General features: G+C 41.9%; 1 protein-coding gene across 3 annotated transcripts in view; it reads left to right on the top strand.

Moving 5' to 3' along the window:
* CASK (calcium/calmodulin dependent serine protein kinase) overlaps nt 1-27,958 on the top strand; it is a 202,657-nt gene that overhangs the window by 151,481 nt on the left and 23,218 nt on the right. Inside the window, exons 14-21 of one of the 3 annotated variants that reach the window (XM_069945840.1) lie at nt 311-499; nt 3,141-3,219; nt 7,008-7,093; nt 8,880-8,948; nt 12,771-12,839; nt 14,234-14,269; nt 16,506-16,702; nt 20,238-20,353. In XM_069945840.1, coding sequence (XP_069801941.1) covers nt 311-499; nt 3,141-3,219; nt 7,008-7,093; nt 8,880-8,948; nt 12,771-12,839; nt 14,234-14,269; nt 16,506-16,702; nt 20,238-20,353 — 841 coding nt within the window. The remainder of the gene's footprint in view (nt 1-310; nt 500-3,140; nt 3,220-7,007; nt 7,094-8,879; nt 8,949-12,770; nt 12,840-14,233; nt 14,270-16,505; nt 16,703-20,237; nt 20,354-27,958) is intronic. The other 2 variants (XM_069945841.1, XM_069945842.1) reach the window with 2 other exon arrangements.

The following is a 27,958-nucleotide window of genomic DNA, read 5'->3' as shown; positions in this document are numbered from 1 at the left end:
GCAGGACATACAGCAGCTGATAAGTACTGGAAGAGTGGAGATTTTTAAATAGAAGTATAATCTGACACCGGTTGATTTGAAAGCATTTTTTTCCCACCTGAATATCCCTTTAAGTAAGCATTCCGTGGATGACTAAATACATGGCCAAAAAGAATTTGACTACTGTTTTCTTATCAGGTGATTGAAACATTTTCACTGTGTTTTCACTGTGTTAAAGTTACACATACACATATGGTTTTACAGAATTTTAAACAAAGGTTTTGTATGAACATATGTAAAAATGTACGTATCTTTACTTATTTTTTTTCAGGCCTTACTACAAACTCATGATGTGGTAGCCCATGAAGTTTACAGCGACGACGCATTAAGAGTTACACCACCTCCGACATCTCCTTACTTAAACGGAGATTCTCCAGAAAGTGCAAACGGCGACATGGACATGGAAAATGTTACACGGGTCCGTTTAGTACAGTTCCAGAAGAATACAGATGAACCAATGGTAAGATGCTGGTGCTGTAACAACAAGCTATAAATCTGCTGGCAGCAACAAGGTTCAGGCACTTACATTTTACTATGCTTTGATTTTTATTTATTTTTTTTCAAGGGGATAAGCCACTGCCAGAAACTTCTAGCAGCAGCTTTCTTCCCTTTCGCCATTGAGATCACATTCATTCATGAATGTGTGTTGGTCATCAACCATCTGTATAGTCAGCTTTAAAGTTGTTTTTAAGTAAGAAAAATGTTTACTGTAAGGCCAAGTTCACATCACGATTTTGCAATTCGTCTCACTGTATCAGTTTTGCAAAATGTACAGAAAAACATTTTCAAAATGTAAAAAAAATTATCCGTTGTGATCGGGTTTTTTCTTTTCTTTTTATAATGTAAGTCAATGGAAAACGGATGGCATACAATGGCAACTGTTTTTGCATCCGTTTTTTTTTCTTCTTTTTTTCCCATAGAGCGGATACATTAAACGCATAGCAAAATCGTGATCTGAACCAGGCCTTAGTGTGCAACTGGTAACCAAAACAAAGGATCCAGAAAAAGAGAAGAACACGAAGTCCATGGAAAGGGCTCGCCTCTCATTTAAAGAAGTTCAGCAGAAATTTTTATCAAAGTATTGTATTTCCCTCCAAAAGTTATACAAATCACCAATATACACTTATTACGGGAAATGCTTATAAAGAGCTTTTTTCCCTGCACTTATTACTGCATCAAGGCTTCACTTCCTGGATAACACGGTGATGTAACTCCCTGGATAACATGGTGATGTCACTCCCTGGATAACATGGTGATGTTACGACCCAACTCCCAGAGCTGTGAGGGCTGTGGCTGCTGGAGAGGATGATGGCAGAGGGACACTGAGGGACACAGGGCACTGGAGGGACACTGAGCATCCCCCTGCCATCATCCTCTCCAGCAGCCACAGCCCGCACAGCTCTGGGAGTCGGGTCATGACATCACCATGTTATCCAGGAAGTGACATCACCATGTTTATCCAGGAAGTGACATCACCATGTTTATCCAGGAAGTGACATCACCATGTTTATCCAGGAAGTGACATCACCATGTTTATCCAGGAAGTGACATCACCATGTTTATCCAGGAAGTGACATCACCATGTTATCCAGGAAGTGACATCACCATGTTATCCAGGAGGTGACATCACCATGTTATCCAGGAGGTGAAGCCTCGATGCAGTACTTAGTGCAGGGAAAAAAGCATTTCCTGTAATAAGTGTATATTGGTGATTTGTATAACTTCTGGGGGCAATACAGTACTTTAATAAAAATTTTCACCGGACTTCTTTAAGTACTACACCACAGCAAATGGACTTATGGATGCGAACATATTTAGTGTGCAATATAGCTCTAATATACAGCATATAAAGCTGAATTGCATGAATCCATGAAAATTTCTTTACATCTTAGCATCCTAGAAAATTTTGTTTCTTTAAAAAAAAAAAAAAAAAAAACACGCACAACATGTTTTCGGTTTTCTTGGCACATGCAGATTTGTAATCTTTAAATATTTAATTAATCAAATTATATATATATATATATATATATATATATATATATATATATATATATATATATATATATATATATATATATATTTCTTTATTTAATCAATAATTTAATACATAGTACCAACATGGGATAAAAATGCACAGTGGTATACAACTGGAGAAGGGGGCAGATGTCGATGAGGTATATATGGGAGTAAGTATTACTGGACAATTAGATCCAAAGTTTAAATATAAAAGAGAGTGCTAATGATACTAGCACCCCCTAGTGGACACCCAGTGTATGGCACAAGACTGTAATTTGTATTTAGAGACCACCTGTGCTGGGCCAGCGGGTAGGGCAACTAGAATAGTATATATAGTGGCAATAGTAGTATATACAACTCCAATGCCCTGCAAAGATGAAACCCAGAGGCAATAAAGTAAAAAGGAGCTCTGTGCTGGCTATTTGAAATTAGCAGTGTAGTGGTCGGGGAGTAGGCTGGGCCAAGTAGGTGACGTTAGGGGTGGGTTAGTGGTACACAGAAAACATGGCAGGCGCTCATTTTGCCATCCGCTGTATTTTCTGCAGCAGTATACTTTATTGCGCAGCTGAGCGTAAAGTCTGCGCATCAAACACCAGGGAATCCTGGTATCAAACAGATTTGAAACACCTAGTATTGATGATGGTATTGATATCTTGTTGCCTTGTGCATCACTAATTCAAACAAAGGAAAGAGATGACATCAGAAATTAGAGTAGTAGACTAATCAACAATTCAAATGAGAGGAGTTAGCGCTTCCAATCTACACAATCCAGTCTGGTTATTATGACCACCAGCTAGTATCCAGAGTAGCCACCACATGCAGAACTGAGAGCAGCTCAGTAAGGTTAGTTGTACCATACTGACTGCAGTGCCTCCCTCAGCTGCTGGACAATACATGCGGGAGAATCGATAGAATGAACATGAACAATGATGCTCTGTTTGGATCAAATCTGGGGTGTTAGGGGTCCCAGGGTAGTAAGTGGAAACCCTGATAATGCTCTTCTAACCAGTATTTTCTGCTGTATAAAAACAATTCTTGGCTATTGATTCTGTAAGTCGTGACAAAAGTGCTTTTATTTTGAACAGGGAATAACTCTAAAGATGAATGAGCTGAACCACTGCATTGTTGCTAGAATTATGCATGGAGGAATGATTCACAGACAAGGTACGGTGACTGACTTACAGGCTCCTGTGATCATGGAACTGCTGTCATGTGTCTCACAGTTTAGAGCTCCCTTTCAAGCATGAATGGCTTTTACTATACGGTTATGAATGAGTAGTGTTCTTAATGACATTTCAGAGGAGAACGCTGGAAGAATTCATCTGAATCAGCCAAATCGTTGCTTCCTGATTAGTTGCACAGAACTCCTCTTAGTGTTTGTATAAACTTCCCTATTTAAGCACTAAAAATGCTCGGGAAGAAAGTGGCCCTTTTTATGTATGTATTTTTTTTTTCACTTTCCAAAACCCCTCACATTTGTTTTGCATGCTGCTCCTTTGACAGCTGTGTGTGCACTTCAGCTTGCACTTCCACTGACTGTCAAATTGCGTACCAACACGCCACTATAGAACTGATCTTAATGGGTCAATTGTCATGGGTCCTGGATAAATTATTGGTAATGCTGACTGTAAAATGGAAAACTTTGCTGTAAATTACAGGGTTTTTTGTATAGGGAGTGTACAGGAGTTAGGGAAACAAAGCATTTGGCAGAAAAAAAGGACTTAAAGCATCTCTGCTCCCCCTAACCGCTTGTACTGTCAGATAGCTGCTTTTAATCCAAGATCTGTCCTGGCGTCCACTCGGCAGGTGATGCAGTTATTGTCCTAAAGAACAACTTTTAAACTTACAGCCCAACTTACAGTGTCAAATTGGCCTAGTGTCTGTGCCCTATTCCTACACCGTCTCTCCGTCCCTCCTTCCTCTCCTCCTCATCATTAGGAATGCCCCAGGCAGGATTTCTTCTAATCTTCACCTGTCTGAACACTGCACATGTGCAGTGTACAGACAAGTGAGGAATGGGAGAAATCCTGCCTGGGGCATTCCTTATGATGGGGAGGAAGGACAGAGAGGTTGTGATAGCCTAATGCAGACACTATAGGCCACACCAATTTGACACAGGGCTGCAAGTTTAAAAGTTGTTTTTTTTAGGACAATAACTGCATCACCTGCCGAACGGACTCCAGGACAGATCTTGGATTAAAAGCAGCTATCCGAAGGTACAAGTGGTTTGGACGGCAGGGTGTGTGTGTGTGTATTTATAATATTATGTCTAGTTTTCCTTTCTGCCCAATCTCGGTCACAGGGATGATGAACAGCTTAGGGTCATAAGAAGTGGTGCGTTATTGGGTATTGGGACCCCTCCCTTGCAAATGTTGCTGAAGAGTCTACTACCAGAGGAGAGGGCCTGTGGTTAGGGAGGAGATTCTTAATCTTACGAGAAGCACTCTATTCCACACATGCCCTTTTCATCTCCCTGTTTTGGTAGCGTTACTGCCGCTTTCATGGTGGGTAAAACGCAATTTGTTTGAATGTCAACTGCAGTTGGTCGAAAACATTATAGTGATTTTTGTTGAAGTGTTTCTCAAGTATAAGGTCAGGAATATCTCTCAGGGGACGACACATTTGTAAACCTGTCTATTTTAGTTCTGTTTTTCAAATTGTTTTTCCATGTTATCACCCAATGTCTTTTTTTTTAGTGTCCTTGCCTTTATTTTATCTTTCCCTCTTTGTTATTCAGTTGACCTATTATGTATAAAGGCTTAGCAGCGTTATTTCAGGCTCAGGAGAAAATTCCCCATCACTACTCTCATATCTCCATTTCTGAAAACTTTTAAAAACAAGTAAAATAGGTGTGAATTATGGTGTAGCCATATTGGCTTTTTTTTTTTTACTTCAACTCTGGGTGGGGAACCTTTGGCCCTCCAGCTGTTGCAAATCTACAATTCCCATCATGCCTGGACAGCCAAAGCGAAGGTTCCTCATCCCTGCTTTAGCTGCTGACGTTTAACAAGGCGCTGTCACAGAACGGCAATTTGACTCTCAAAATACCGTCACCGAAAGAGAAAAACCATATAACTTTTATTGATTCTTTTTAAAACCTTGCAAATGAAATCTTGATGGCTTATGGCTGTAGTCACCACAACACAGAAGCAGCCGCAACCTGGTGCAAAAATTAACTCTGCAGCTCCAGCTGTGCACGCTGAGTGTAAGTAATCACAGCGTCAGACAAGAACAAGGCAGGCGCTCGCACTGGCTCAGGTTTCTCCAGACTAAATTGCAGATAAAGGGATCTTCACATCAATGTTGGTGGCAAGCCACATACCCACAATTCTTTCTAGGTATTAGTGTATTCTTACACTCAGTTTAAGTTTCCATAAGAAGAATTAAGGTGGTCCAGCAGTACAGAAGTAAAAGTAGTGAGGTAAAGTGTGAGGGAAAAACTCTCTTAACCTATCAATTGGGTTTTTTTCAAATAACGATACAGCGACCTGAAAAATACCTGTATAGAGGCAAGGTGAAAAGCAGGAACCGGGAGGAGGGAGTGCTGAATAGAGATTGAGTGACATAATATACAGTGATCAAAAAAACTAAGTGCAACAGCAACCTGCAGGTGCTTACCCCTGTATATACTCCCCCCGGCGTACACACGATAAAAACCTGCCCTGTAGATATAAAAAAAAAAATGAGGATTTGAGGATTTGATCAAACAGAGTATACCATGTCACCACGTTAAGGTGTCCTCAGGGACATAGTCCCTACTCTAGCATTCTCACACTAGCAATGGCCTCTCCTGGGCTAACAATAAGCCTACAAATTGGGCAGATAGGTTCCAAACAATCTGTATTTATTGGACACAGATGAAGTGCAAGCCAACAGGAGGTAGCCACACCCCCCCACAAACAATGGAAAAAAGCAAAAATTGGCAGCACTTCTATGCCTCTGTTCACACTGTAGGTTGCATGCTGCATGTGGCTAAAGTACAGACATGTACATGTACAAACATGTGGCGTGCAACCTACCGTGTGAACTGAGGCATAGAGGTGCTGCCAATTTTTGCTTTTTTCTATAATATACAATAATGTGGCCTGCCCACTTCAACTGGCGGAAAGATTTGAGAAGAGATAGGATCACATGACTGGAGAGGAGTGGCTCCTATAGAAGAGTGGAGCAGATTGTGGGACAGCCATTCAAGTAAACAGCAAAGTACACGGGTAGCTGTTGAAAGACGGCAGCGATGCGTTTTGGATCAAATATGGCTCTATAGTCTTGGGCGTTCTACCTTTCGCACAGTGGATGAAAGTAGCGCATGCTGTGTGTTAACAAATGTACACATTTTATGCGCCCCCTGTCACTAGCATTCTATTGCTGTGTGTGTATGTATATATGTTTGTGTGTGTATATATGTATGTATATATAAAATAATCTTTTATGCTGTTACCTGCAACTATGTTCTAATGAAGTAATGTCACAGGTAGCCTATGAGTAACTCCCTTACTGTATTCAGTTTGTATGCAGAACATGCTCTGATCTCTCTGTTATTTTAAAGTTCCACCTTATTTAAGAAATAAATGTCTTTGCTCCCGCGTAGTCAACTAGTCTTAATTCTCACTAGAATGTTTGCCATTGAGGAACAGATGGAAACTCCCATGTAATACCCTTTTAGATATACTGGCTGGTTCAGAAATAATACCTTGGGGGACTGCATTTTAGATTCTCTAGCATGCTCTGCCGGCTGTAAGTACCAATGTTGTGTTAGGAACAGGCGCGTGGCTTTAATGTACTGTGGGAGGAATGGATCATTCCCTGCTCTATCACAGCGTGACAGAAGTCGTCGCACAGGCCCCACCTTTGTGCACTCACACGTTTGCTTAGGATGGAGCTTGTGCGGTTTTTGTATCTCTCTACTGTGTGGTGATCCTGAAATGACTTTGGTGTATTTCCTATTTCTGCAGGTACCCTCCATGTTGGTGATGAAATACGGGAAATAAATGGAATTAGTGTAGCAAACCAGACGGTGGAACAGCTTCAAAAGATGCTGGTTAGTTATCCTTACATTTTAAATGTCCTCTCCGTAAAATGGGTGCAAGATACCTGAATGTGTCATCAATAAGGCCCCAAAGGTCTCCAGAAATATATTTGAAGGGATATTCTCATCGACTAATATAGTTAATATTGTAGGGCTTGTCAAGTTATACGTTTCTGCAAATTTGCCTCCTTCCCCTGAAATGTTTGCTCTTTGCCTCCTATTCTTAACAGCTCATCGTCTGGGTTACCAACCACCACTCTGCTCTAAAACAGTGGTCTGGCTTATGTTTATGTATAACTATAATGTAGATGTATGGATATATAGTGTGTATATGCTGTATAATGTATATAAATAAGTATACATAGGAAGAGCCAAGTTTGCTAAAGGAACACATTTGCAAACTTATATAACTTGATGAGCCCTACAAGTTTATCTATATTAGTTGAGATGGGAATACTCCTTAGGGGACGTTCACACATACTCAGTTCACAGTGGATTTCACGCTGCAATACGGATTTTTAGTCTATAGCACTCCATTTTCGTAGCAGGTTTTCATTCCCCTAAGAGAATAACATTCCAGAGCCTTGTAAAACGGCAATTGCTCAGCCGGTGTTGCATCGTTTCAGCTGCTGAAAGCAGGGTACATGACGTACCCAGTTTCCAGCTGAAGCTGACAGCCGGCTGCTGCGGACAGGACGCGGGAGCGGTGCATCGGCGGCACAAGGACGGGGTGAGTTCAGGTCTTTATTATGTTCTTGCCCCCACCAGCCTGTGAAGTTTTTGCCCTTCCATGGGATTTCTCCCTTAAGTTTTACTAAGCTACAGCACTATATTCTCTCCTCAGAATGAAACTCCGCTGTGTGAATTAAGTGTTAAGTGAAATCAGTGTGGTAGCGGATTTCACTGTGAAAGTCGATGGCACTCCATTCACTTCATTCTGATGAGAGAACATAGTGCCGCAGCCCTGTAAAACGTAACTAATTAGCTGTTGTGAGGTTAAAAATAATAGATCTTGCTTACCTGTTCACACTCCCGCTAACTTCCTTGCTCAGTGACAGCCCACTCAGTGAGTGACTATGTGCAGTGGGACAGCACAGTGTTTGGCTGAGCAGGACAGTCAGAGCAGGGAACCCACAGAAGCAGGCAGGAGGGCCTCTTTATTTTTAATGTCACAGCAGCTAAATAGTTAAGTTATACGAGGCTTATAGCACTATATTCTCGCAGCGGAATGCAAATCCACTGTGAAAATGGAATGCCGTAGACTTGAATAGTAATCAGATGGCATTCTGTTCAAGGATACAGGTGAGTGTCTTTTTTTTTTTTTTTTTTTTAAATCTTAGTGTGTGCTTGTTTTTAGTATATTTGTTGTTTTAAAGGGGTACTCCGTTGCGTAAAAAATGTTATTTATATATATATGTTCTTTTATAGAACATTATCTAGAGTCTTACATAACAACACTCCCCAGGGTACTTCTGTGGGGTCCTTAGGTCCCTGCTGAATGCTTCCGCCACCATTTCTGAGACAGACTCATCTCTGCAGCGACAGCCTGCTCAACCAATCATTGGCTGCGGAGCTGTCCCTCTTAGTCAGTAAGTGGCCGAGCGGGCGGTCACATCTGAGACGAGCACTAAGCAGGAGACCCAAAGGTGCTGCAGGAGACCCCTGGGGCTGTGTGGTTAGGTAAGAATAGGCTGTTAGGTACTATTTTTAAAACAATTAAGGGCTGGAGTACCCCTTTAAATGAATTGTATTTGCTTGTTCATCTTATATATTTATATCTTGCTTTCCTTTCTTTCAGAGAGAAATGAGGGGCAGTATCACTTTCAAGATTGTTCCGAGTTACCGCACTCAGTCTTCTTCCTGTGAGGTAATGACACAGTACATAAATGGGAGTTCTCTGTGTGTTATCCTGGTGCTAACCACCTGCTGATGGCTGACTGTTATCTGCTCTTTCTGCCTGTGCTCATAGACCATGCACACCAATTTTACAACAAAGATAACGGAACAGAGAAGGTGATTTATGCCTTAGAATGCTATTGCTGGAAAGATACTCCCTTCTCTTAAGGGAAACGCTTGGAATAATCTAATACTCAGAATATCTCATTTAAGACACGATTAAACAGTCTCCGTGTAACTGTTTGTAATATGATATAAAAACCAACCATGATGTCTGATGTTTTCCAGCCTCGGTGTTCAGTGATACCTTTATTTTACAAATAAGAATAATTTCTAGTTACATGGAATAAGAAAATATAATGCAAAAAAAAACAGGTTATCATTTACAGTATAATCCATGCCCCTTAGCGATGTCTTGCTCCTTCCATTTGTTCTCCCCCCTGCTTCCTCCTAATGCCACTTATGCTTGTACAAACAATAGGGTAGATTTATGAAACTGCCAAAAAGAAAGACTTTGTTGCCTATAGCAACCAACAGCTGTGAAGTTTTTATTCCTTTTAGTAATAAATTGGAGCTGGTTGCTGTGGGCTACAAAGTCTTTCTTTGTGGCAGTTTCGTAATTTAGACAGTTTCCATAAATTTGTCCCCTAGGACTTTAGGTGGGTATGGTCTCAAAGATAGCCTGCGGCAGTAGAAGCCTCCCCCAGTTCCTGTACCAGACGTCGATGGACGTTTTTGTTCTACAGCCAGGTTCACACTGCGTTTTGGATCTATTTCACTGTATCCGTTTTTTGAATGTTTAATGTGGTCAGATCCGTTTCTATATGTTGCATATGTATGTAAGTCAATGAGTTACCATAAAATGGATACATTAAACGGACAGCAAAACGGCAGTGTGGCCCTATCCTAATTATCATGACATTCTGTCAGTACTAAGCATTCATTGGAAACCTAACCTCAACCAGTTGTGAATGGCTTGAAAATGTATTTAAAGGGTTTGTCCAGCAGGATAAATTTTTCAAAGGGCTAGGCTTGGTAAAAGATTATACCCCTGCCTGACCTTTCCGCCTCTGCTGTTCTGACACATACTGCTGGAAATGTATAGAAATATCAACCAATCACTGGCCGTCAGCTAGTTATTGGCTAAGCAGGTATTTCGTGGAGATAAGCAGGGAGAGAACTAACCTTGAATAGCCGAATCCTGTTCTGTTACACGGTCTCAGTTAAAATGATCCTGCATTGCAACCCCCTTTAAGTACCGTTTTTATGAACGATCACTTAAGCAATAAGCAGACTCTTAGCCCATCTAGTAGTTGAAATATTGATTAGTAATGGGGGGCAGTCATGTCAATCATCTTGTATCTTGTCCAGCTCGATTTGTCATGTTTATGGCAAGCAAAGTGTTTGTCCACCTACACAATTTTTTTTTTTATTATTCCAATGTAGCTACAGTGTAAGCAGCTTGCTTATAAATATTCAGCTGTGTTGTGCTTGTAGCTAATGCATAGCGTTACGTGTCTCTATTGTAGCGGACTGCAGCCTAATTGTGTGTAGTCTGGGCCTTATGGCAAAACTACATTTCTATCTCCATCATGCCTGGACAGCCAAAGGCTGTGGTATATTGTATGTCTTATGCTGCATTCGCTACTTCTTGCTGACATACATTGAGTTTGTTAGCAAGAATTCAGAGACAGGTGGAAGAGAGTATGTCTGTGCAATCAGACTTGAAACAGAGGGGGCGCTATATGTGCCATAAACCAGGGATACCAGTATAAAGTTATCAGGATAGCAGTCAGCTGCTTACCCTATATAAAGTTATCAGGATAGCAGTCAGCTGCTTACCCTATGCCGTTACCCTGTTGGTGTAACCGACAGAAGTGCTTTGTATAACCCGATCTGCATCCATCATACATCTGGGTCAGAGATCAACAATGCGGCCAAAAGTTTGAATAGAAACCAAGCCTGTGCATATAGCACATTATCCCAATACACTACTGTGTCATCTGTGGAGATTACCCATCCTCCTCTATTATAAACCAAAGATGGGAAGGTATAGATGCATAATGGTCTGAGGTTTTTAATTGAGACCCTTTTATAAAGGCGCTTCATTCATTCATTCATTCATATTAGGTGCATTAGTATAAAAACAGATGGGATGGCCTTTTAAAGCTTAAAAAAAGGTTGTAATGTCGGAAATGGATCCAGTGGGAAGAGAATTACAAATCCTTTATTCTGCTCCTCATGGATCCACTTCTGGTATTGATACAAAAAAGAATGCCAAACTATAATAACGTGTGTTTGACACCAAACTTGAAAGCTATCCTGCTTAAAGGGGAACTATCAGCAGATTAGACGACTCTAACCTGCTGATTGCACATGGGGCGCCAAGGGAGAAGGTCTGTCTCCTGTGTGATTAGTGTACTCCTCAGTCCAGGCACGGTTAGGAGCACTGCCCAGAGCGCGAGCCCGCTCTATCTAATGATGATTAATGGAGCGGACAGGCCGTATTGGTGCAATAGGAGTGGGGCAGTGCTCCTAACAGGGCTCCAGACCATGGATTACACTGCTAACAGCACAGGAACAACGCAGAGGAGAAAGGTAAAAGGTAAGAGACATACTGTCCTCCTCGGTGTCCCCATGCACAATAAGAGGCTATCAGTAGGTTAGATTAATCTAACCTGCTGATAGTTCCCCCTTAAAGTGAATCTGTCAGCTATAATGCATGTTCCAAACTGCTGACACTGTAAGATGCTGTTAGTACAAGGAGTCAGAGGCTTTTCCAAGCTCCTGAATAGCTGCAGGCCGGAATGCTTCCTCCTCCCTTCTTGATGGACACCTGGAGGTTGAGTCCCAAACAGGGTCAGGTATGGGAGGGGGAGCAAGGAGATGTTACAGCTTCCTGCACATCAGGAACTTGGGAACACCTCTTTGACTCTTATAGAAGAAAAGCCTTTTTCTACATTATAGAAGCATAGATGGATATATGAAAAGCACCATGTGTCTCCAGACCCAAACACCTAGCTAGCATCTAGTCCGATACTGGACTTCTCCATTTAAATGTTCCCTGAAGTGCATTTATCCCCAAATATGCGGTTCACCCTTACATAATGTGGTTAACCCATGCATAAGTGGCTGTTAGGGAGTAAGTTCATACACCGCAACATACACAGCACAAAAGCGAGGCAAACCATTGGCTACTGCTGCATATTCTACTGTGTTGCTGTGTATTAGCCCCATTACATACAGTGTGGTCTACAGTGTGTATATTCCTGTTAAAAACCATGGGACATGAGTTATACACAGAATATGCATATGAGGACACTCATGAGGACTGGCCACTGTGACCTTACCTCAACATTCATCTTACCAGTACACTGTGCACCCCCATTTACTACAGAGAGATGCCAACACTGTTCTGCTGTGTATGAATGCAGCATGGGGGGGGGGGGAACAGCTTCTTTGTGGAGTTTTTGGAACTTACGATTTACATACATTTAGCAATTTTTATATTAGTGTTAATGGGAAAAACTTAATCATGCTAGTTTTTATAACGAATATGGTAGCAGATGGGAGTGATGTGGCACTGTCTGGGCCTTGGGCTCCTCCTGGTGTAAAATTGGTGAATTGCACTTATGGTTATATACATACTAGTTCATTGCTGCAAAAATTCATATGGTTAAAGGACAAAACCTGGAAAAATAGAACTGGTGCGGGGAATTCTGTGATGATTCAGAGGTAACTGTGCACTTTTACCATAGTGAAATGTGTTAACAAAACTTGTGTCTTATTTCAGAGAGATTCCCCCTCTACATCCAGACAGTCCCCAGCTAATGGCCATAGCAGCATTAACAATTCTATTTCGGTAAGATCAGCACTTACATATGCACACCACTCACACAATCAGCGTCGCAAGGATTGTTGTCTTCAACTACTTCTGTATTAACATCTATGTCTTTTAAGTTTACGGATAACCATTCCCATCGTAACTTTTGTAGCTTAACTTTTGTTTAGTTTTTTTTATTTAAAGTATTGGTAAGTCTTAACAGGATCTTTTTAATTGTGTTTTTTCATATTTTGTATTTTAAAGACTCCTATTTAATATAACAGACCAGCCAGCTACACATAGAATACAGAGCTTGCACTTCCCGTTGAGTTTCGACCTTATAGAGACTATAAGGCCTTATGTCGCTAGTTTCTACTGGATTGCCCCATCGTTTCTAGTGGACAAAAAAATAAATAAAATTAAAGTCTGTACCAAAGACTGTAGTTTCCGCTATCTGAGTTACTGAATTGGTGTGCCCTCTGCTGCTGTGTCCCCTGCCAGTATTCTGCATAACATGAGCCTGGCCTATTATGTTCCGCTCTCCGGTGGTCCTGGGGTTAAATTACACTGAAATGTGCATTAGCTGCACACGGCTCCACAGACTTTTCTCAGGAACATCTTTAACACAAATGGCTTGCTAGATGACGCAGTGAGAGCTGCTTCTTCAGACACAGCTTTTTAAGCAAAATCCCGTATTATCGTAATCATATTTGTTCTAGCTAAAACCGCAAATTTGCATGTTGGCTTTTCTTTTTTTTTTTCCGAAATATGCCAAGGCATTTGTGGTAGCGACAATAAACCTCTGCTGTAAAAGCTGACTTTTAAAATGAGCCTTTTTATTTGAGACTCAGAACTGAGAACTCAATGGAAACCCACCAATTACTCCCCTCAAGACTGCCCACATGGCTCACATCAATATCTCAAACTAAACCAGGATGCCGGAATGTTCTTTCCCCAGAATAGATACCTGGGGATTAACAAATGTTTTATCCACTGTACAGATTTTACAGTGATATATATATATATATATATATATATATATATATATATATATATATATATATATATATATATATTATATGATTTCTGAGTGATTATACCACCAGTTCTTTACATGCACCCACAGTCAGGTCTGTCTATACACACACACATTGCCCGGCCATCACACCTGCTATTGTTTTACCAATGCGTTTGTGTTGAAGATGCTGATGACAGTTTTTTGCTTTTATTTTGCTAAGCGTCCTTCCCTCGCTTTACGACTTTTCTGCTTCCTTTAAGCTTTAGCTAAACATCTCGAGCTTTGGTTTTGTTTTTGTAGATGTTTAATAGACCATATTTATTACTGACACTTACATTAAAACTGATGATGACTGTATATAATGAACTGTTAATAAGATGCAAATGTCTTCTTCTCGGTTGGCTTTGTTCTACAGGACATACCATCAACTACTCAATCAAAAGGACGACAGGTGAATAGATCTTTTTTTTTTTTTTTCTTCTTTCTGTGTGATTTATTTATTTATTTTTTCCCCTTCAAAAAATTCCTGTTTGTTTTGCCATTGTTCTTTACGTCTCCTATTTTATTAATTGTGCCTTATGTAGGCTGTTTCCTCAATAATAACTAATAAGGAAATGATAAAAATATTGAAGCCAGCAAATTCTGATTTGCACATTAGTGGATAGCAATAAATGATCCATTGGAAAAGGCCACTAACCGCAAGCCTTGGTTGTCTGGGCTGGGGATACCTCCCACAGGAGATTACTGTTTATAGTTACATAGTTTATACGGTTGAAAAAAGACGCATGTCCATCAAGTTCAACCAAGGAGGGGATGGATGAAGGGAAGGGAGATATACAAGGAGGGAATGGATACATGGGTGAATCGGTGTTAAAAATAGTTTAGGAATTATCCCAGCATGCTGTCCTGCTCCACCGGTGAGCCCATACTTTTACTGTTATAGACTCAGTTTATTCAATTTGCCAAGATTGTCCTCATAGTTGTTCCTCATACTGCATATAAAATACCTGAGGATTGATCCCATCTATTGTGTGGTAAATATGTGAGTGTTGACTAGAAATGAGCGAATATACAGTATTAAAGAAGCGAAGTGCTTCATTAGCTCGGTAGTCTGCTTATCCGCCTGCTGCCTTTGAACTCTGTGCTGCTCCTTCTCGGGTGCCTGGAAAAGCTGGATCCAACCCTGGGAAACTTTTCCTGGTTTCCCAGGACTGGATCCAGCTTTTCCAGGCCCCCGGTATGGAGTTTAAAGGCAGCAGGAGGGGCACTCCAGCTAAAAGTTTTTTCCCAGTAATTGAAACACATTACAAAGTTATATAACTTTGTAATATGCTTCAGTCACCTATGTGCCCCTCTTCCCTATCTTTCACCCCCCCAACAGGAAGTGAAGTAATTTCATTTTTACATAATAGCTGTTGACCCTAGGCTGCTCTGTGGCAGCCATTTTGTGACAATGACATCATCAAGATGGAGGCGGGTCTAAGCCCTGTTAGGCCAGTCTCCCTTTGTCAGATGACTCAGGTTGTTCAGCTCTGATTAGCTGAACAAGATGTAAGCCATGTAACAGTTTTACAGAGCCAGTTAGACACCACAGGAGACAGAGGACCTGTCAAACCCCCCCCCCCCCCCACACACACACACCACCACCGTGCTCTCATTGGAGATGAATACGACGCTCATAGAGAATGAATGGAGCCGTCATTCTCTGAGCATCGGACTCATCTCTGATGAGCGTGCGATGGGCTTCCCACGGCAATATCTCAGCAACGGGAGCGGGTCCAGGAGCGGGACTTCGTGCACGGGGTAAATATAAGGGTCTCCACCAGGGGGTCAGCCGCGCTCTGACCCGGCACGAGGGGTGACAGCAGGTTCCCATTTAAGGGGGGGGGGGAGATAGGAAAAGGGGGCAGATAGGTGATTGAAGCATATTACAAAGTTATATAACTTTGTAATGTGTTTCAATTACTGGGAAAAAGCTTTTCGCTGGAGCACCCCTTTAATACTGTAAATTTGCCCATCTCCAGTGTTGACCACAGTGAATCTTTGTGCTCCCTTATTTATATAACTATCGGGGAATGAAGAAGTCAGGAAGAGAGAGTTTGACATATTGGTTGAACTTCTCACTTTCTACATTAGTGTTTAACTTATATTGCTTTCTAGGAAGTGTTTTACTGGAAGCATTTATTGTCATTTAGAAGGCCAACATACATTTTGGCTTAGGCCTCCGTGTACGGTTCATATATACGTAGAGTGTGCAACGGAAAGGATTATCTGAACTCCTGGCATAGTGTAGCATTATGATGCTGGGAGCTCCGAAGCTGTTTAAATCTTTGTGCGGCTGTGTCATTACAGTACTGTTAAGATTTAACCGGTGTTTGAGCTCCCAGCATCATAATGATACATGATGCCAGGAGTCTGTTTCAAGTGCACACCGTCAGTATATACAGAACGCCTAACAATGGGTATGCCAGTGTATTACTTTGTCTCCCGTTTATGGCATTATTATTGTCAGTAAGGAACACGTCCATTCTCTTTGTATGCTTTGCACTGCGATCTCCTTCTTTGTGTGAGCTAGCAACCATTTCTTGTATTTTCATTTACCCGTTTAAGCTGTGTTTTCTTTGGACCTTACTATCGCTCCATTGTAAATTTCCCTGTCTATAAAATGTGTGTATATTATTTTCTAGATATATGTTAGAGCACAATTTGAATATGATCCAGCAAAGGATGATCTAATACCCTGCAAAGAAGCTGGCATCAGGTTTAGAGTCGGAGACATTATTCAAATTATTAGTAAAGATGATCACAACTGGTGGCAAGGCAAACTGGAAAACGCAAAAAATGGTACCGCCGGTCTCATTCCTTCTCCTGAGCTACAGGAATGGTAAGGGTTAAATAAAAGTCTATGTACTTGTGATTCAAATGGTATGTTCACGGCACATTAAAATCATGGTGGTTCTCAATTGACGTTGAGATGTTAACACATTCTAAAAGTGGCAAATGGAAATGATGAGGTACCTCTGTGCAGCGCCATTACATAGAAGGATGTTACACTGGGAACCGTACTGTATATGTTAGCTTGTATGGAGCTGTAATATAGCTATGTTTCTAGTTAGTGCAAAATAGTCCGCAGCACTACAAAAGATTCGTGCAAAAAAATGTGGTTTATTCCATCAAAAAAGACAATTCAAACATGTGAAAGTAAAGCGGCATGTGCACACGCGACGTTTCGATGACCTCACACCATCTTTTTCAAGGTAGAGATGAGAGAACTTTTAAAAAGTTAGGGTTAGCAGGTTCGCCGAAGTTTGAAGAAAAGTTCGTATTCGTCCAAATCAAACCTTATATGAACCTCCCTAAAACAGCCAAATGATTGCAGGAGTTCACCTCTTTTTTTAGTGTGGTTCAGCAAGTTTGCTCATCACTACATACCTGTCCACACTCCCCGTTGTTCTCTGCTGATTGCAGGTGCCACCACTTCCTGACTAAGGCGAGAGTGACAGCCCGCTCAGCCAATCACTGACTGAGATTGGACAGCACTGCCGCAAGTGATTGGCTGAACGGGTTGTCACACTAGTCTTTGTCAGGAAGTGAAAGGGGCTGGATTTAGCGGGGGACACGGGAGAGCATGGACAGGTAAGCACAGACTCTTCTGTCTTCTATTTGTATTAAATTGTGCAGCCGCCATCTTGAATCTGGTTCGTTACGAACTCTGCAAAAAGTTTGGTTTCTTACGGAACAGAAATTTTAGCAAAACTCGTAACAAATATGTGAAGTTCAGTCCGCTCGTCTCTATTCATTTTACTGCATCTCTAAGGAGTTTAAATGTAATGTTAATGTGATAGAAAATTGTTAGCAGTTTAAGTTGGCCATTTGTAAAAACATGTGTTTACATGTAAAAGTAGATTAATTCTCTTGAGTGTTTGGCAGTGACCGTATGTAAGAACGACTGTATAGAACTTGACTGGTATTGACTTACACAGTTACAGGATCGCTCTTCAGTATGTAAAAATTCACCTAGCCTTACTAAGGGTTTGGCTATGTTCACACAATGGCTGCTGTTTTGCACTTATTTTCACATCATGTGAACATAGCCTTAAATTGTTCTTGCAAGATATTAGTGGGCAATCTTTGCAGCGACGAGAGAGACATCACTTAGAAGGTACATGTGAAATACTGTGGTTCACCTTAGGAGAGTGGCAACGCTAGTGAGGTTCCATCTGATCGGTTCATTGGTGTATAAACCACAATAGCCCAGATTTGTCAACACTTGGTTACTGGTGGAAAAACCAGAGCGTGTGGGTTCCAGGCAGCATAAGCAATCTGAGCCATTGGTTATATTGCAGAATACAGAGCTAAAAGGAACAAATAGGCGCCCCATGGGTAAATCGGAGACACAATTGGGGATAGTAGTAGTGATGAGGAATGTGCTGAGCGCACACCACCTATATCAGCATAAAATCAAGATGCATTGGGTGCAAGCCGCTCCACGATCATCTAGGTTGAGGAAGCAAACCCCAGTGCCACACACGTCCACAGGCTGCGTTTGGTATTGCAGCTCAACCCCATTTGCTCGATGAAGCTGAGCTATGTGGCGCTTTTTCTGGATAAAAATAGCTGTGTTCTTCTAATTTGGGACCGTCACACTTTGTACATTTTCTTTTAAATTACCCTTTTCAGCAGAAATTATTGTCAACTGCAAAAAATCCCTGGTTTTATTAGAGTGTTTACAATGCAGTTGGGTGGTAAACTTTCATCTGTTGGGGCAGATTTACTTTTATGATCATCTAATTGCTGTATTTCCAGCATCTCCTGGGAAACAGAGTAAAACTAATTTTAAGGCAGGAGATATATAGTTGTCCTTTTAAAAGCGGCAAGGTAATAGTATTCCTGCAATTTACATTTAAAGTGCATAGATTGTGAAATAGCAGCTTGTAAGCTAATGTTTTGATCTTTATTTTATGTTTAACAGGGTTATAATATGGCTGCATTGTAAAATGACTATTCTGTTTCTGCCGATTCACAGCACTGAACAATGCCATTATAAAGCATATTACCACATAATTAGAACAATAATAATTCAACAGCTCAATGTTAAAGGAGAAGTGCCACGAGAGGGACTTGGGTATTTTTGTTTTTTTAAGGGGGACATAAAAACAAGCTTAACTCACTTCTCCCCATGCCTCTCCAGTGTCGGATCTTCTGCCAGCCAACGTCACAACCCAGTTGCACTCCGCTGCAGTCACTGATTGGCTGAGCAGCCAGTCCATCAGCTTTAGCCAGAGGATAATAAAAAAAAAATTAATTTTTTTTTTAAATTGTATAGGATGACAACCTAAAGCAGTCTTCTACCAAATTGCATCTAGCTCTATTATATATGCAGGATCTAGGCATCTCTTTACATTCCCCCTTTACACGTTCATAAAATGTACCTGGATTTCTTATCAGGAAATCCAGGCCAATATCCAGACCCATTGAGTTCTGTTGGGCATGGATACCCTTCAGGATTTTTTGGCGGGTGTCCTTTCTGTAAAATAGCTCTAAAAAAATAAGGACCTATATGTCCTAGGTTTGTCCAGAATTCCGGCATGGATGCCCCATAGAACTCAGAGCCAGAAGAGCAAAGTCGGGGGAGGACACTGTTCAGGAAGAGCAAAAGTTCATTGATATGGCCAAATAGGAGAGAGAAAATGTAGTTTTGTTGTGAAAACCCCCCATAAAATTTTACCATGTAATCGAAAAGTTTTCTCCTCTTAAAATGTCTTTTTTCCCGACAAACCCTATATGCCGATAACATTTTCACGCTCAAATACAGACTCTTCCATTTTTTTGGCATCGATCTTGGCGCACATATCACCTCTAATGAAATGGTGAAATTACCGGACGCGCAATGTTGCCTCTATGATTACACAATAATGCATATATATCTAATAGAGATGAGCAAACCTCAAGCATGCTTGAGTCCATCCGAACATGATCGTTCGCCATTTGATTAGCCGTGGCTGCTAAAGTTGGCTAAAGCTCTAAGGTTGTCTGGAAAACATGGATACAGCCAATGACTATATCCATGTTTTCCACATAGCCTTAGGGCTTTATCCAACTTCAGCAGCCACCGCTAATCGAATGCCAAACGATGGGGTTCGGATGGACTTGAGCATGCTCCAGGTTCGCGTACTCTAAAGGCTAAAGTGAAACACTATATCATCCTATATTAGTCATGTTTTATCATTCCCTTTGCCACTAAGGTTTCATTTGTGAATGACAGAGCGTGTTAACAGTTTCACATTGTTTGTTTGTAGTTAGGTAATTAGAAACGTTACTTAACATTTATTCATGCCCAGTTCCAGGTATGATATTGGGATGCTGCTTTTATTAATCTTGGGTCTTATAACATTTGTGTTTATGTTGCTGTGTTTCAGGCGTGTTGCCTGCATTGCCATGGAAAAGACAAAGCAAGAGCAGCAAGCCAGCTGTACTTGGTTTGGCAAGAAGAAGAAACAATATAAAGACAAATATCTGGCAAAGCACAATGCAGGTATGAGATGTCAGTGCCAAGTATTTACCATTTGTTTGGGGATAGGCAGATGTTCTTAGGGAGTCCAAGCAGTGACTTTGCAGGTTGATCTGAAGTCATGCATCTTTCTCCTGCAGTATGTTTTTTTGTTCTCCAGCAGGGGGTGTCAAACACCTGGACCTCCAGCTGTTGCAAAACTACAATTCCCAGCATGCCTGGACAGTCAGAGCTTTGCTTTACCAGGCATGATGGGATTTGTAGTTTTGCACCAGCTGGAGAGTTTAATACCTGTGTTGTACAGAATAGGGAACTAATACTGGTAAATTCACATCACAGCTGCTGCTGGACACTATGGGGTGTAGCACAAGATTAAAGAATGAATAAATCTATGCATTTTTATAATTTTTGGGGAATCTAAATGAACTCACCAAGTATTAATGGAAATTTTTATGAAGTGTCAATCTATATCCTTTGCTCCCTCACCATCTAGCTGCCCCACACTGCAGTTTAATTTTGGAAGTGCAGTGATTCTTGCAAAGAAACTGACTGCCAGCCATGGTCAGGTTTCACGTCCTCATTCTACAGAAAAACTCAGGTTTTGGGCTGGTTTCCCTTTCAGCAGTTGTGCTTTTTTGTTTTGCCTTTTGTTCCTTTTCGGGTTATGAGACGTTTATAGTTATTACCACAATATGCACTCAGGTACCCTATTCCTGTATTGCAGAGCAAATGGTGACAATGTCTGTGTATATTGTTCTATTTTTTTCCCACTTCACTGACATTCTTGTTGCTGTATAGTGTGTAGAACCTGCTTTATCTAACTCATACTGCCCTGTGCTTAAAGGGGTTCTCCAGGTGAAAAAAAAAAAGTTTTTAAATCAGCTGGTGTCAGAACTAACTTACAAATCTGTATAAGTTTCTTAAACATTTTTTTTTTTTTTTTTTTTCTTTTACCTTAATTGATCAAGACCGGAGCAGGGATGCCGTAGGCTTGGTCCTATTTTTCAATTGATGCCCGGATCCCGCACGTTGGGCATCAATTCAAAAATAGGACCATGCCAGCGCCGGTCGATAATGGTACATTTCTCTGTTTTATGTTCTCTGATTTCTCTGGAGTACCCTTTTAATGTAAGGTTATGTTCCCGCTGCGAAACACGCGGAAATTTCAAGTCGAGATTGCGCAGTGGACTTCACTTAAAATTCTGCATGTCCCATCGACTCAATGATATTGTAAAGCTCAATTTGCCGTCCGCCCAAAAAATTGACATGTAATTTTTTCTTTGCGACCTCTGCGTGTGTTCCGTAGTGGGAACATACCCTAAGTGGTAAATTGCTTTTAACTGGGCAAAATCTGATTGTGCAGCACATAACTTTATATATATATGGGATTTATATATTTAAAGGAGAAGTCCGGCAAAAATTTTGTATTGTATTGTCCTCTAACAGTTCTACAAATCCCCAATATACACTTATTACAGGAAATGCTTATAAAGTGCTTTTTTTTTCTCTGCACTTACTACTGCATCAAGGCTTCACTTCCTGGATAACATGGTGATGTCACTTCCTGGATAACATGGTGATGTCACTTCCCGGATAACATGGTGATGTCACGACCCGACTCCCAGAGCTGTGCGGGCTGTGGCTGCTGGAGAGGAGGATGGCAGGGGGACACTAAGGGGCACAAGGCACTGGAGAGACACTGAGCATCCCCCTGCCATCATCCTCTCCGGCAGCCACAGCCCACACAGCTCTGGGAGTCGGGTCGTGACATCACCATGTTATCCAGGAAGTGACATCACCATGTTATCCAGGAAGTGACAGCACCATGTTATCCAGGAAGTGACATCACCATGTTATCCAGGAAGTGACATCACCATGTTATCCAGGAAGTGACATCACCATGTTATCCAGGAAGTGACATCACCATATTATCAAGAAAGTGAAGTCTTGATACAGTAGTAAGTGCAGGGAAAAAGCACTTTATAATCATTTCCTGTAATAAGTCTATATTGGGAAGTCTTTTGCGGAACAATACAATACTTTAATAAAAAAAAATTGCCGGACTTCTCCTTTTAATTTCATTCTCCTATGCATGGTCTTTCATAATTACTCTCATTGTTAAAAGGAGCATATTGTCCTAAAACCTCCCCCCTCCCCAATCTCAACTCTTGTCTCATCCATGCATTTGTGTCTGACCTTTCACCTGTGCTCTAGTCACATCAATGAACCTGAACTGTCCTACCACAAGCAGCCACAGAAGCATAGATGGTGCTATACTGTTACAGTATTACAGAGGGTCACACATCCTATGGATAGGGCACAAATAATACACAGATTTATTTCACACATAACAGCAGTTTCTTAGTAATTCTCATATTCAGGATATTTTTGCTTTCTTTGTCTTCAGTGTATTTGAGTCTTGTAGAAAAAGTGTTTATGTATAAGCACATAAGTGTTTGAGTAATGATTGTCAGAGAGCGGAGTATATAGCCTTTTTTTCCCTGTCATCTAAAAAACAAAGCTGAATCTGACAACCAGAGCTGCTAAAGCCAACCTGCCTGCAACTTTTTGCACCTTGCCTTATACTGCTGCTGACAGGCCCTCTTTAAAATATATCAAAAGTATATGCTGCCCTTGCACTGAGGTTCTGCTCTCAAACTTTTTCTTCATTATAAGCATTCATAGCATATAGAGAGAATGTCTCATAACCTCACAATCAACTATTTATCCTATCGATACGCCATGCCAGAAATATATCTTGTGGAAACCCCTTAAAAATCTTCCTTGTCGTTGGGGTCCTCCCAAGCTGGCCATAGTTATCTGCGGAACACTCATTCAGCTGACTGTTTTCTCTCCCGATCTCCAAATACACATGGCCGCCCGTGCAGAGATTCTATATGTAAGCGCAGCTGACTCTAATGTGTATGGACAGCTTTTCAGGTCACTGAAATTCTCAGACTGTTTATACCAAAGGCCTTTAATGCTGCAGCATAGATCTAAGCACACTGGACCCTTGTACATATGATCGGGAAATTATGCTTTAATTGCATTTGTGCCTGAATTTCGCAGGTTTTTAGTGCAATTAAGTTTTAAAAGGGTTATTCTGGGAAGATAGGGTTATTGCTAAATAAATCCAATGTCAAAAAGTTGCTCCAAAGAATCCCTTTAAATCTGCCTAAGCCAATAAGTGATCGGTGGAGTCACAGGTTGCTTCTCCTCAACCCCACCAGCTTTTCACTTATAAGTCACTCACTGTTTGGGTATAGAAAGAGATCTGTCATTCAAGGCCAGTAGGGCAGGCAGAAGCCACCAGGGACCGCCTCAATGAGTCATGTAATGAGTCACAACATTAAAGGGACGACTTAAAGTCCCTTTGAGTGGGTTATTACTTTCAAAAAAATAAAGCCTTGTGTGATTTCCATTGTCCTCACCCCCTTCTTGAAAGATTTGTAGTTCTTCCATTATCTTTCCGTGGACTTTGCATCAAACCAGGCCTGTTTAATGGATTAATTTTGTGACATGTTGCCCCAAAGGGACAGGCTACAGGCAGACTACAGAGCTTTTGTGACTGCACAGTAAGATAAAGGAAGTATATGTAGTTTCCAGGGATACTCTGGGGTATGCTGGTAATCACACACAGCCTTATATTACCCACTTTAAAGGGGGATTCCCATTACAGCTTTCTCTATCCATAAGAAGAGGGAAAACAAGCTGATCACTGGTTGCCCAGACAGCGAGACCTCTTTAATACCAAGAACAGGGGTGCAGTTGCCTCCCAATGAATGGAGCCCTCACCACATCCTGCATGGCTTGTGTTCTATTCTCTATGGGGCTGCCAAATGCTTCCAAGTTCAGCATTCGGAAGCGTTCAGTGGTCTCATAGAGAATGACTAGAGCGCAGTCCGTGGTGACCATACAGGCTGTGGGAACACTCCGTTCATTGCGTAACTATTGCATCCCTGTTTTCAAGATCGGTGGGAGTCCAGCCGGACTAACCCCCAGCAATCACCTTGTTATCCCCTATCCTAGGCCTTTTTTAAAGGGGTTGTCCAGGATTAGAAAAACATGTTCAATTTCTTCCAGAAAAAGCACAACTCTTGTCTCCAGTTTGGGTGTGGTTTTGCAATTAAAGAGGCTCCCGACCCCCCGCTAGAGCCCCTTATACTTACTTGATTGCGCCGATTCCCGCTTCTTCGGCCAGTCCCTGGACGGAGATATCTCCGCGGGAATCCCTGCCGAGAATGGATAGAGCGTCGGACTCACCATTCATTCTCTGAGCGTCGGACTCACCATTCATTCTCTGGCATCAGGGGTGACAGGTCCTCTTTAAGCTCCGTAAACTTCAATAGAACAGAGTTGTAAAATCTTCATCCAAACTGGAGACCAGAGGCGTGCTGTTTCTTAAAGAAAGCGGCCATGTTTTTCTAATCCTGCATGATCACTTTAGGCAACTTTTTGATGTGTGATTTATTGAGCAATAATTTTTCCCCCTGGAATATAAGATGAAACAAGTAAATCAAAGCATGCCCAATTCTGTACAGTTTTAACTAAGGTTTTATATATAATGTGACATTAACTAAAAGTGTTGTGCGTTTGTGTTATTTGCTTTGCGTCTCTGATTTTTATTTTGTGTATATCAGAAAATGTGTTTCATTAATATATTGCAAGCCATATCTGACCCCTGTGCATTTTTCATGCCGTCTTTCTCCCAATGGCCTCTGTGCATGTAAGTAACCTGTCAAGTGATGATGCCTGCTTTTTTGTGTTTCATGTTAATGTTTGACTTTCAATAATTCTATTCCTCAGCGTTCTGTGCAGTGTTAAAAAAAAAAATAAAAAAAAATAGTTAATTAGAAATTTTACATATTTACTGTGTTCTCTTGTGCTGTGTTTTTTAGCCTTTTGGTTTGCTGGTAAGCATATGTTGCCATTTTCATATTTCCTGTTTAAAACTGTAGTCTGTTTAGTTTTATAGTTATATCTGGGGTCCTAATGAATGTAAACTACAGTGATGCTCGAATTTATGTGCTATACATGCATAGGATTTCCAAGTACTGCATGGTTACATACGACGTCACCATCTTGAAATCCCCCTCCTTGCTTCTAAACGTCTTCACTGTGAGCTTACTGCATGCACTGAAACTACAGGTTGAACGGTTTCTACTCTTGAGTGGGTGGGGCATAGGAAGGCGTAGTAACTGAGTAAGAGTCCATTTACACAAAGATTATCTGCCAAAGATTTGAAGCCAAAGCCAGGAATGGACTATAAACAGAGAACAGGTCATAAAGGAAAGTCTGAGATTTTTCCTCTTTTCAAATCCATTCATGGCTTTGGCTTCAAATCTTTGGTGGGTAATCTGTCAGATAATTTGCTACATAATTTGATACATTTGCTGATAGGGCTGGCACCAGGATAATGTGGGCATTTAGACTGCAGAGCCTTAAAGGGGTTATCCAGCGTTAGAAAAACCATGGCCACTTTCTTCCAGAGACCGCACCGCTATTGTCTCCAGTTTGGGTGCAGGTTTTGCAACTCCTTTCCATTGAAGTGAATAAAGCTTAATTGGAAACCCGAACTGGAGACAGAGTGGTGCTGTCTCTGGAAGAAAGTGGCCATGTATTTCTAATAATGCATAACCCCCATTAAGGCCCTATTACACAGGACGATTATCTGCCCAATCAGGCCATTTCAGGCAAGTATCCCCCCATGTAATAAAGACAGTGATCTGCCCATGAGTGGCCAATGAAAGTATATAGTAAATAATAAACATATATACTTACCTGCCCACATTCCCCGGTGTCCTCCTGCCTCTTCCCAGCTGACTGGAGCCGCCACTGAAGCTCCTACACCTATCTCTGAAGTAACAGGCCCCTCAGCCAATCACTGGCTGCATCGTGCTCTTGTCTCGGTCAGTGATTGGCTGAGCCACCTGTCACTTTAGTGATAGATGTAGAAGCTTCAGTGGCGGCTCCAGTCAGCTGGGAAGAGGCAAGAGGACACCGGGGTGTATGGACAGGTAATTATATGTTTTACTATATAAAGCAGGGGCTGCACGGACATCGGTAACATGTCCATACAGCCCTTGCCTCACAATAGTGGAGCCGTGTAATAGGCTGTGTAAGCGAGCGCGTTATTTGCTAGATCGGCGCTTGCTTATTTAGCAAATAGGGCTGTTTAATAAGGCCTTAAGGTGGGCTTCTTTTCAGTGCAACCCACGCAGTGGCATAAAAACTGCAGAAACTATTGACACAGATTATGGTTGCTGGGCAGTTTTCAGCCTTTGCCCCCTGATAGTAATTGGGTGCCCCAACAGAGTAGTTGTCTGTCAGTGGTACCACATTTAACTGTAAGTGCTCATTACTGTATGGGGGAACAACTACAGAGGGGAGGAAGGTGTACTGTATGAGGGGGGGGGCTTACTACACAGGAGGGATGTATACAGTATGGGGGAACAACTACAGAGGGGGAGGAAGGTGTACAGTATGAGGGGGGGCTTACTACACAGGAGGGATGTATACAGTATGGGGGCCCAACTACAGAGGGGGAGGAAGGTGTACAGTATGAGGGGGGGGCTTACTACACAGGAGGGATGTATACAGTATGGGGGCCCAACTACAGAGGGGGAGGAAGGTGTACAGTATAAGGGGGGGCTTACTACACAGGAGGGATGTATACAGTATGGGGGCCCAACTACAGAGGGGGAGGAAGGTGTACAGTATGAGGGGGGGCTTACTACACAGGAGGGATGTATACAGTATGGGGGCCCAACTACAGAGGGGGAGGAAGGTGTACAGTATGAGGGGGGGCTTACTACACAGGAGGGATGTATACAGTATGGGGGCCCAACTACAGAGGGGGAGGAAGGTGTACAGTATGAGGGGGGGCTTACTACACAGGAGGGATGTATACAGTATGGGGGCCCAACTACAGAGGGGGAGGAAGGTGTACAGTATGAGGGGGGGCTTACTACACAGCAGGGATGTATACAGTATGGGGGCCCAACTACAGAGGGGGATGAAGGTGTACAGTATGAGGGAGGGCTTACTACATAGAAGGGATGTATACAGTATGGGGGCCCAACTACAGAGGGGGAGGAAGGTGTACAGTATGAGGGGGGGCTTACTACACAGGAGGGATGTATACAGTATGGGGGCCCAACTACAGAGGGGGATGAAGGTGTACAGTATGAGGGGGGGCTTACTACATAGGAGGGATGTATACAGTATGGGGGCCCAACTACAGAGGGGGAGAAAGGTGTACAGTATGAGGGGGGGGCTTACTACACAGGAGGGATGTATACAGTATGGGGGCCCAACTACAGAGGGGGAGGAAGGTGTACAGTATGAGGGGGGGCTTACTACACAGGAGGGATGTATACAGTATGGGGGCCCAACTACAGAGGGGGAGGAAGGTGTACAGTATGAGGGGGGGCTTACTACACAGCAGGGATGTATACAGTATGGGGGCTCAACTACAGAGGGGGATGAAGGTGTACAGTATGAGGGGGGGCTTACTACATAGGAGGGATGTATACAGTATGGGGGCCCAACTACAGAGGGGGAGAAAGGTGTACAGTATGAGGGGGGGCTTACTACACAGGAGGGATGTATACAGTATGGGGGCCCAAC

The sequence above is a fragment of the Dendropsophus ebraccatus genome, chromosome 11 (assembly GCF_027789765.1).
Source record: "Dendropsophus ebraccatus isolate aDenEbr1 chromosome 11, aDenEbr1.pat, whole genome shotgun sequence".
Classification (NCBI taxonomy): Eukaryota; Metazoa; Chordata; class Amphibia; order Anura; family Hylidae; genus Dendropsophus; species Dendropsophus ebraccatus.
Note: the sequence above shows the minus strand (reverse complement) of the source record. Positions and strands in the feature narration are given on the sequence as shown.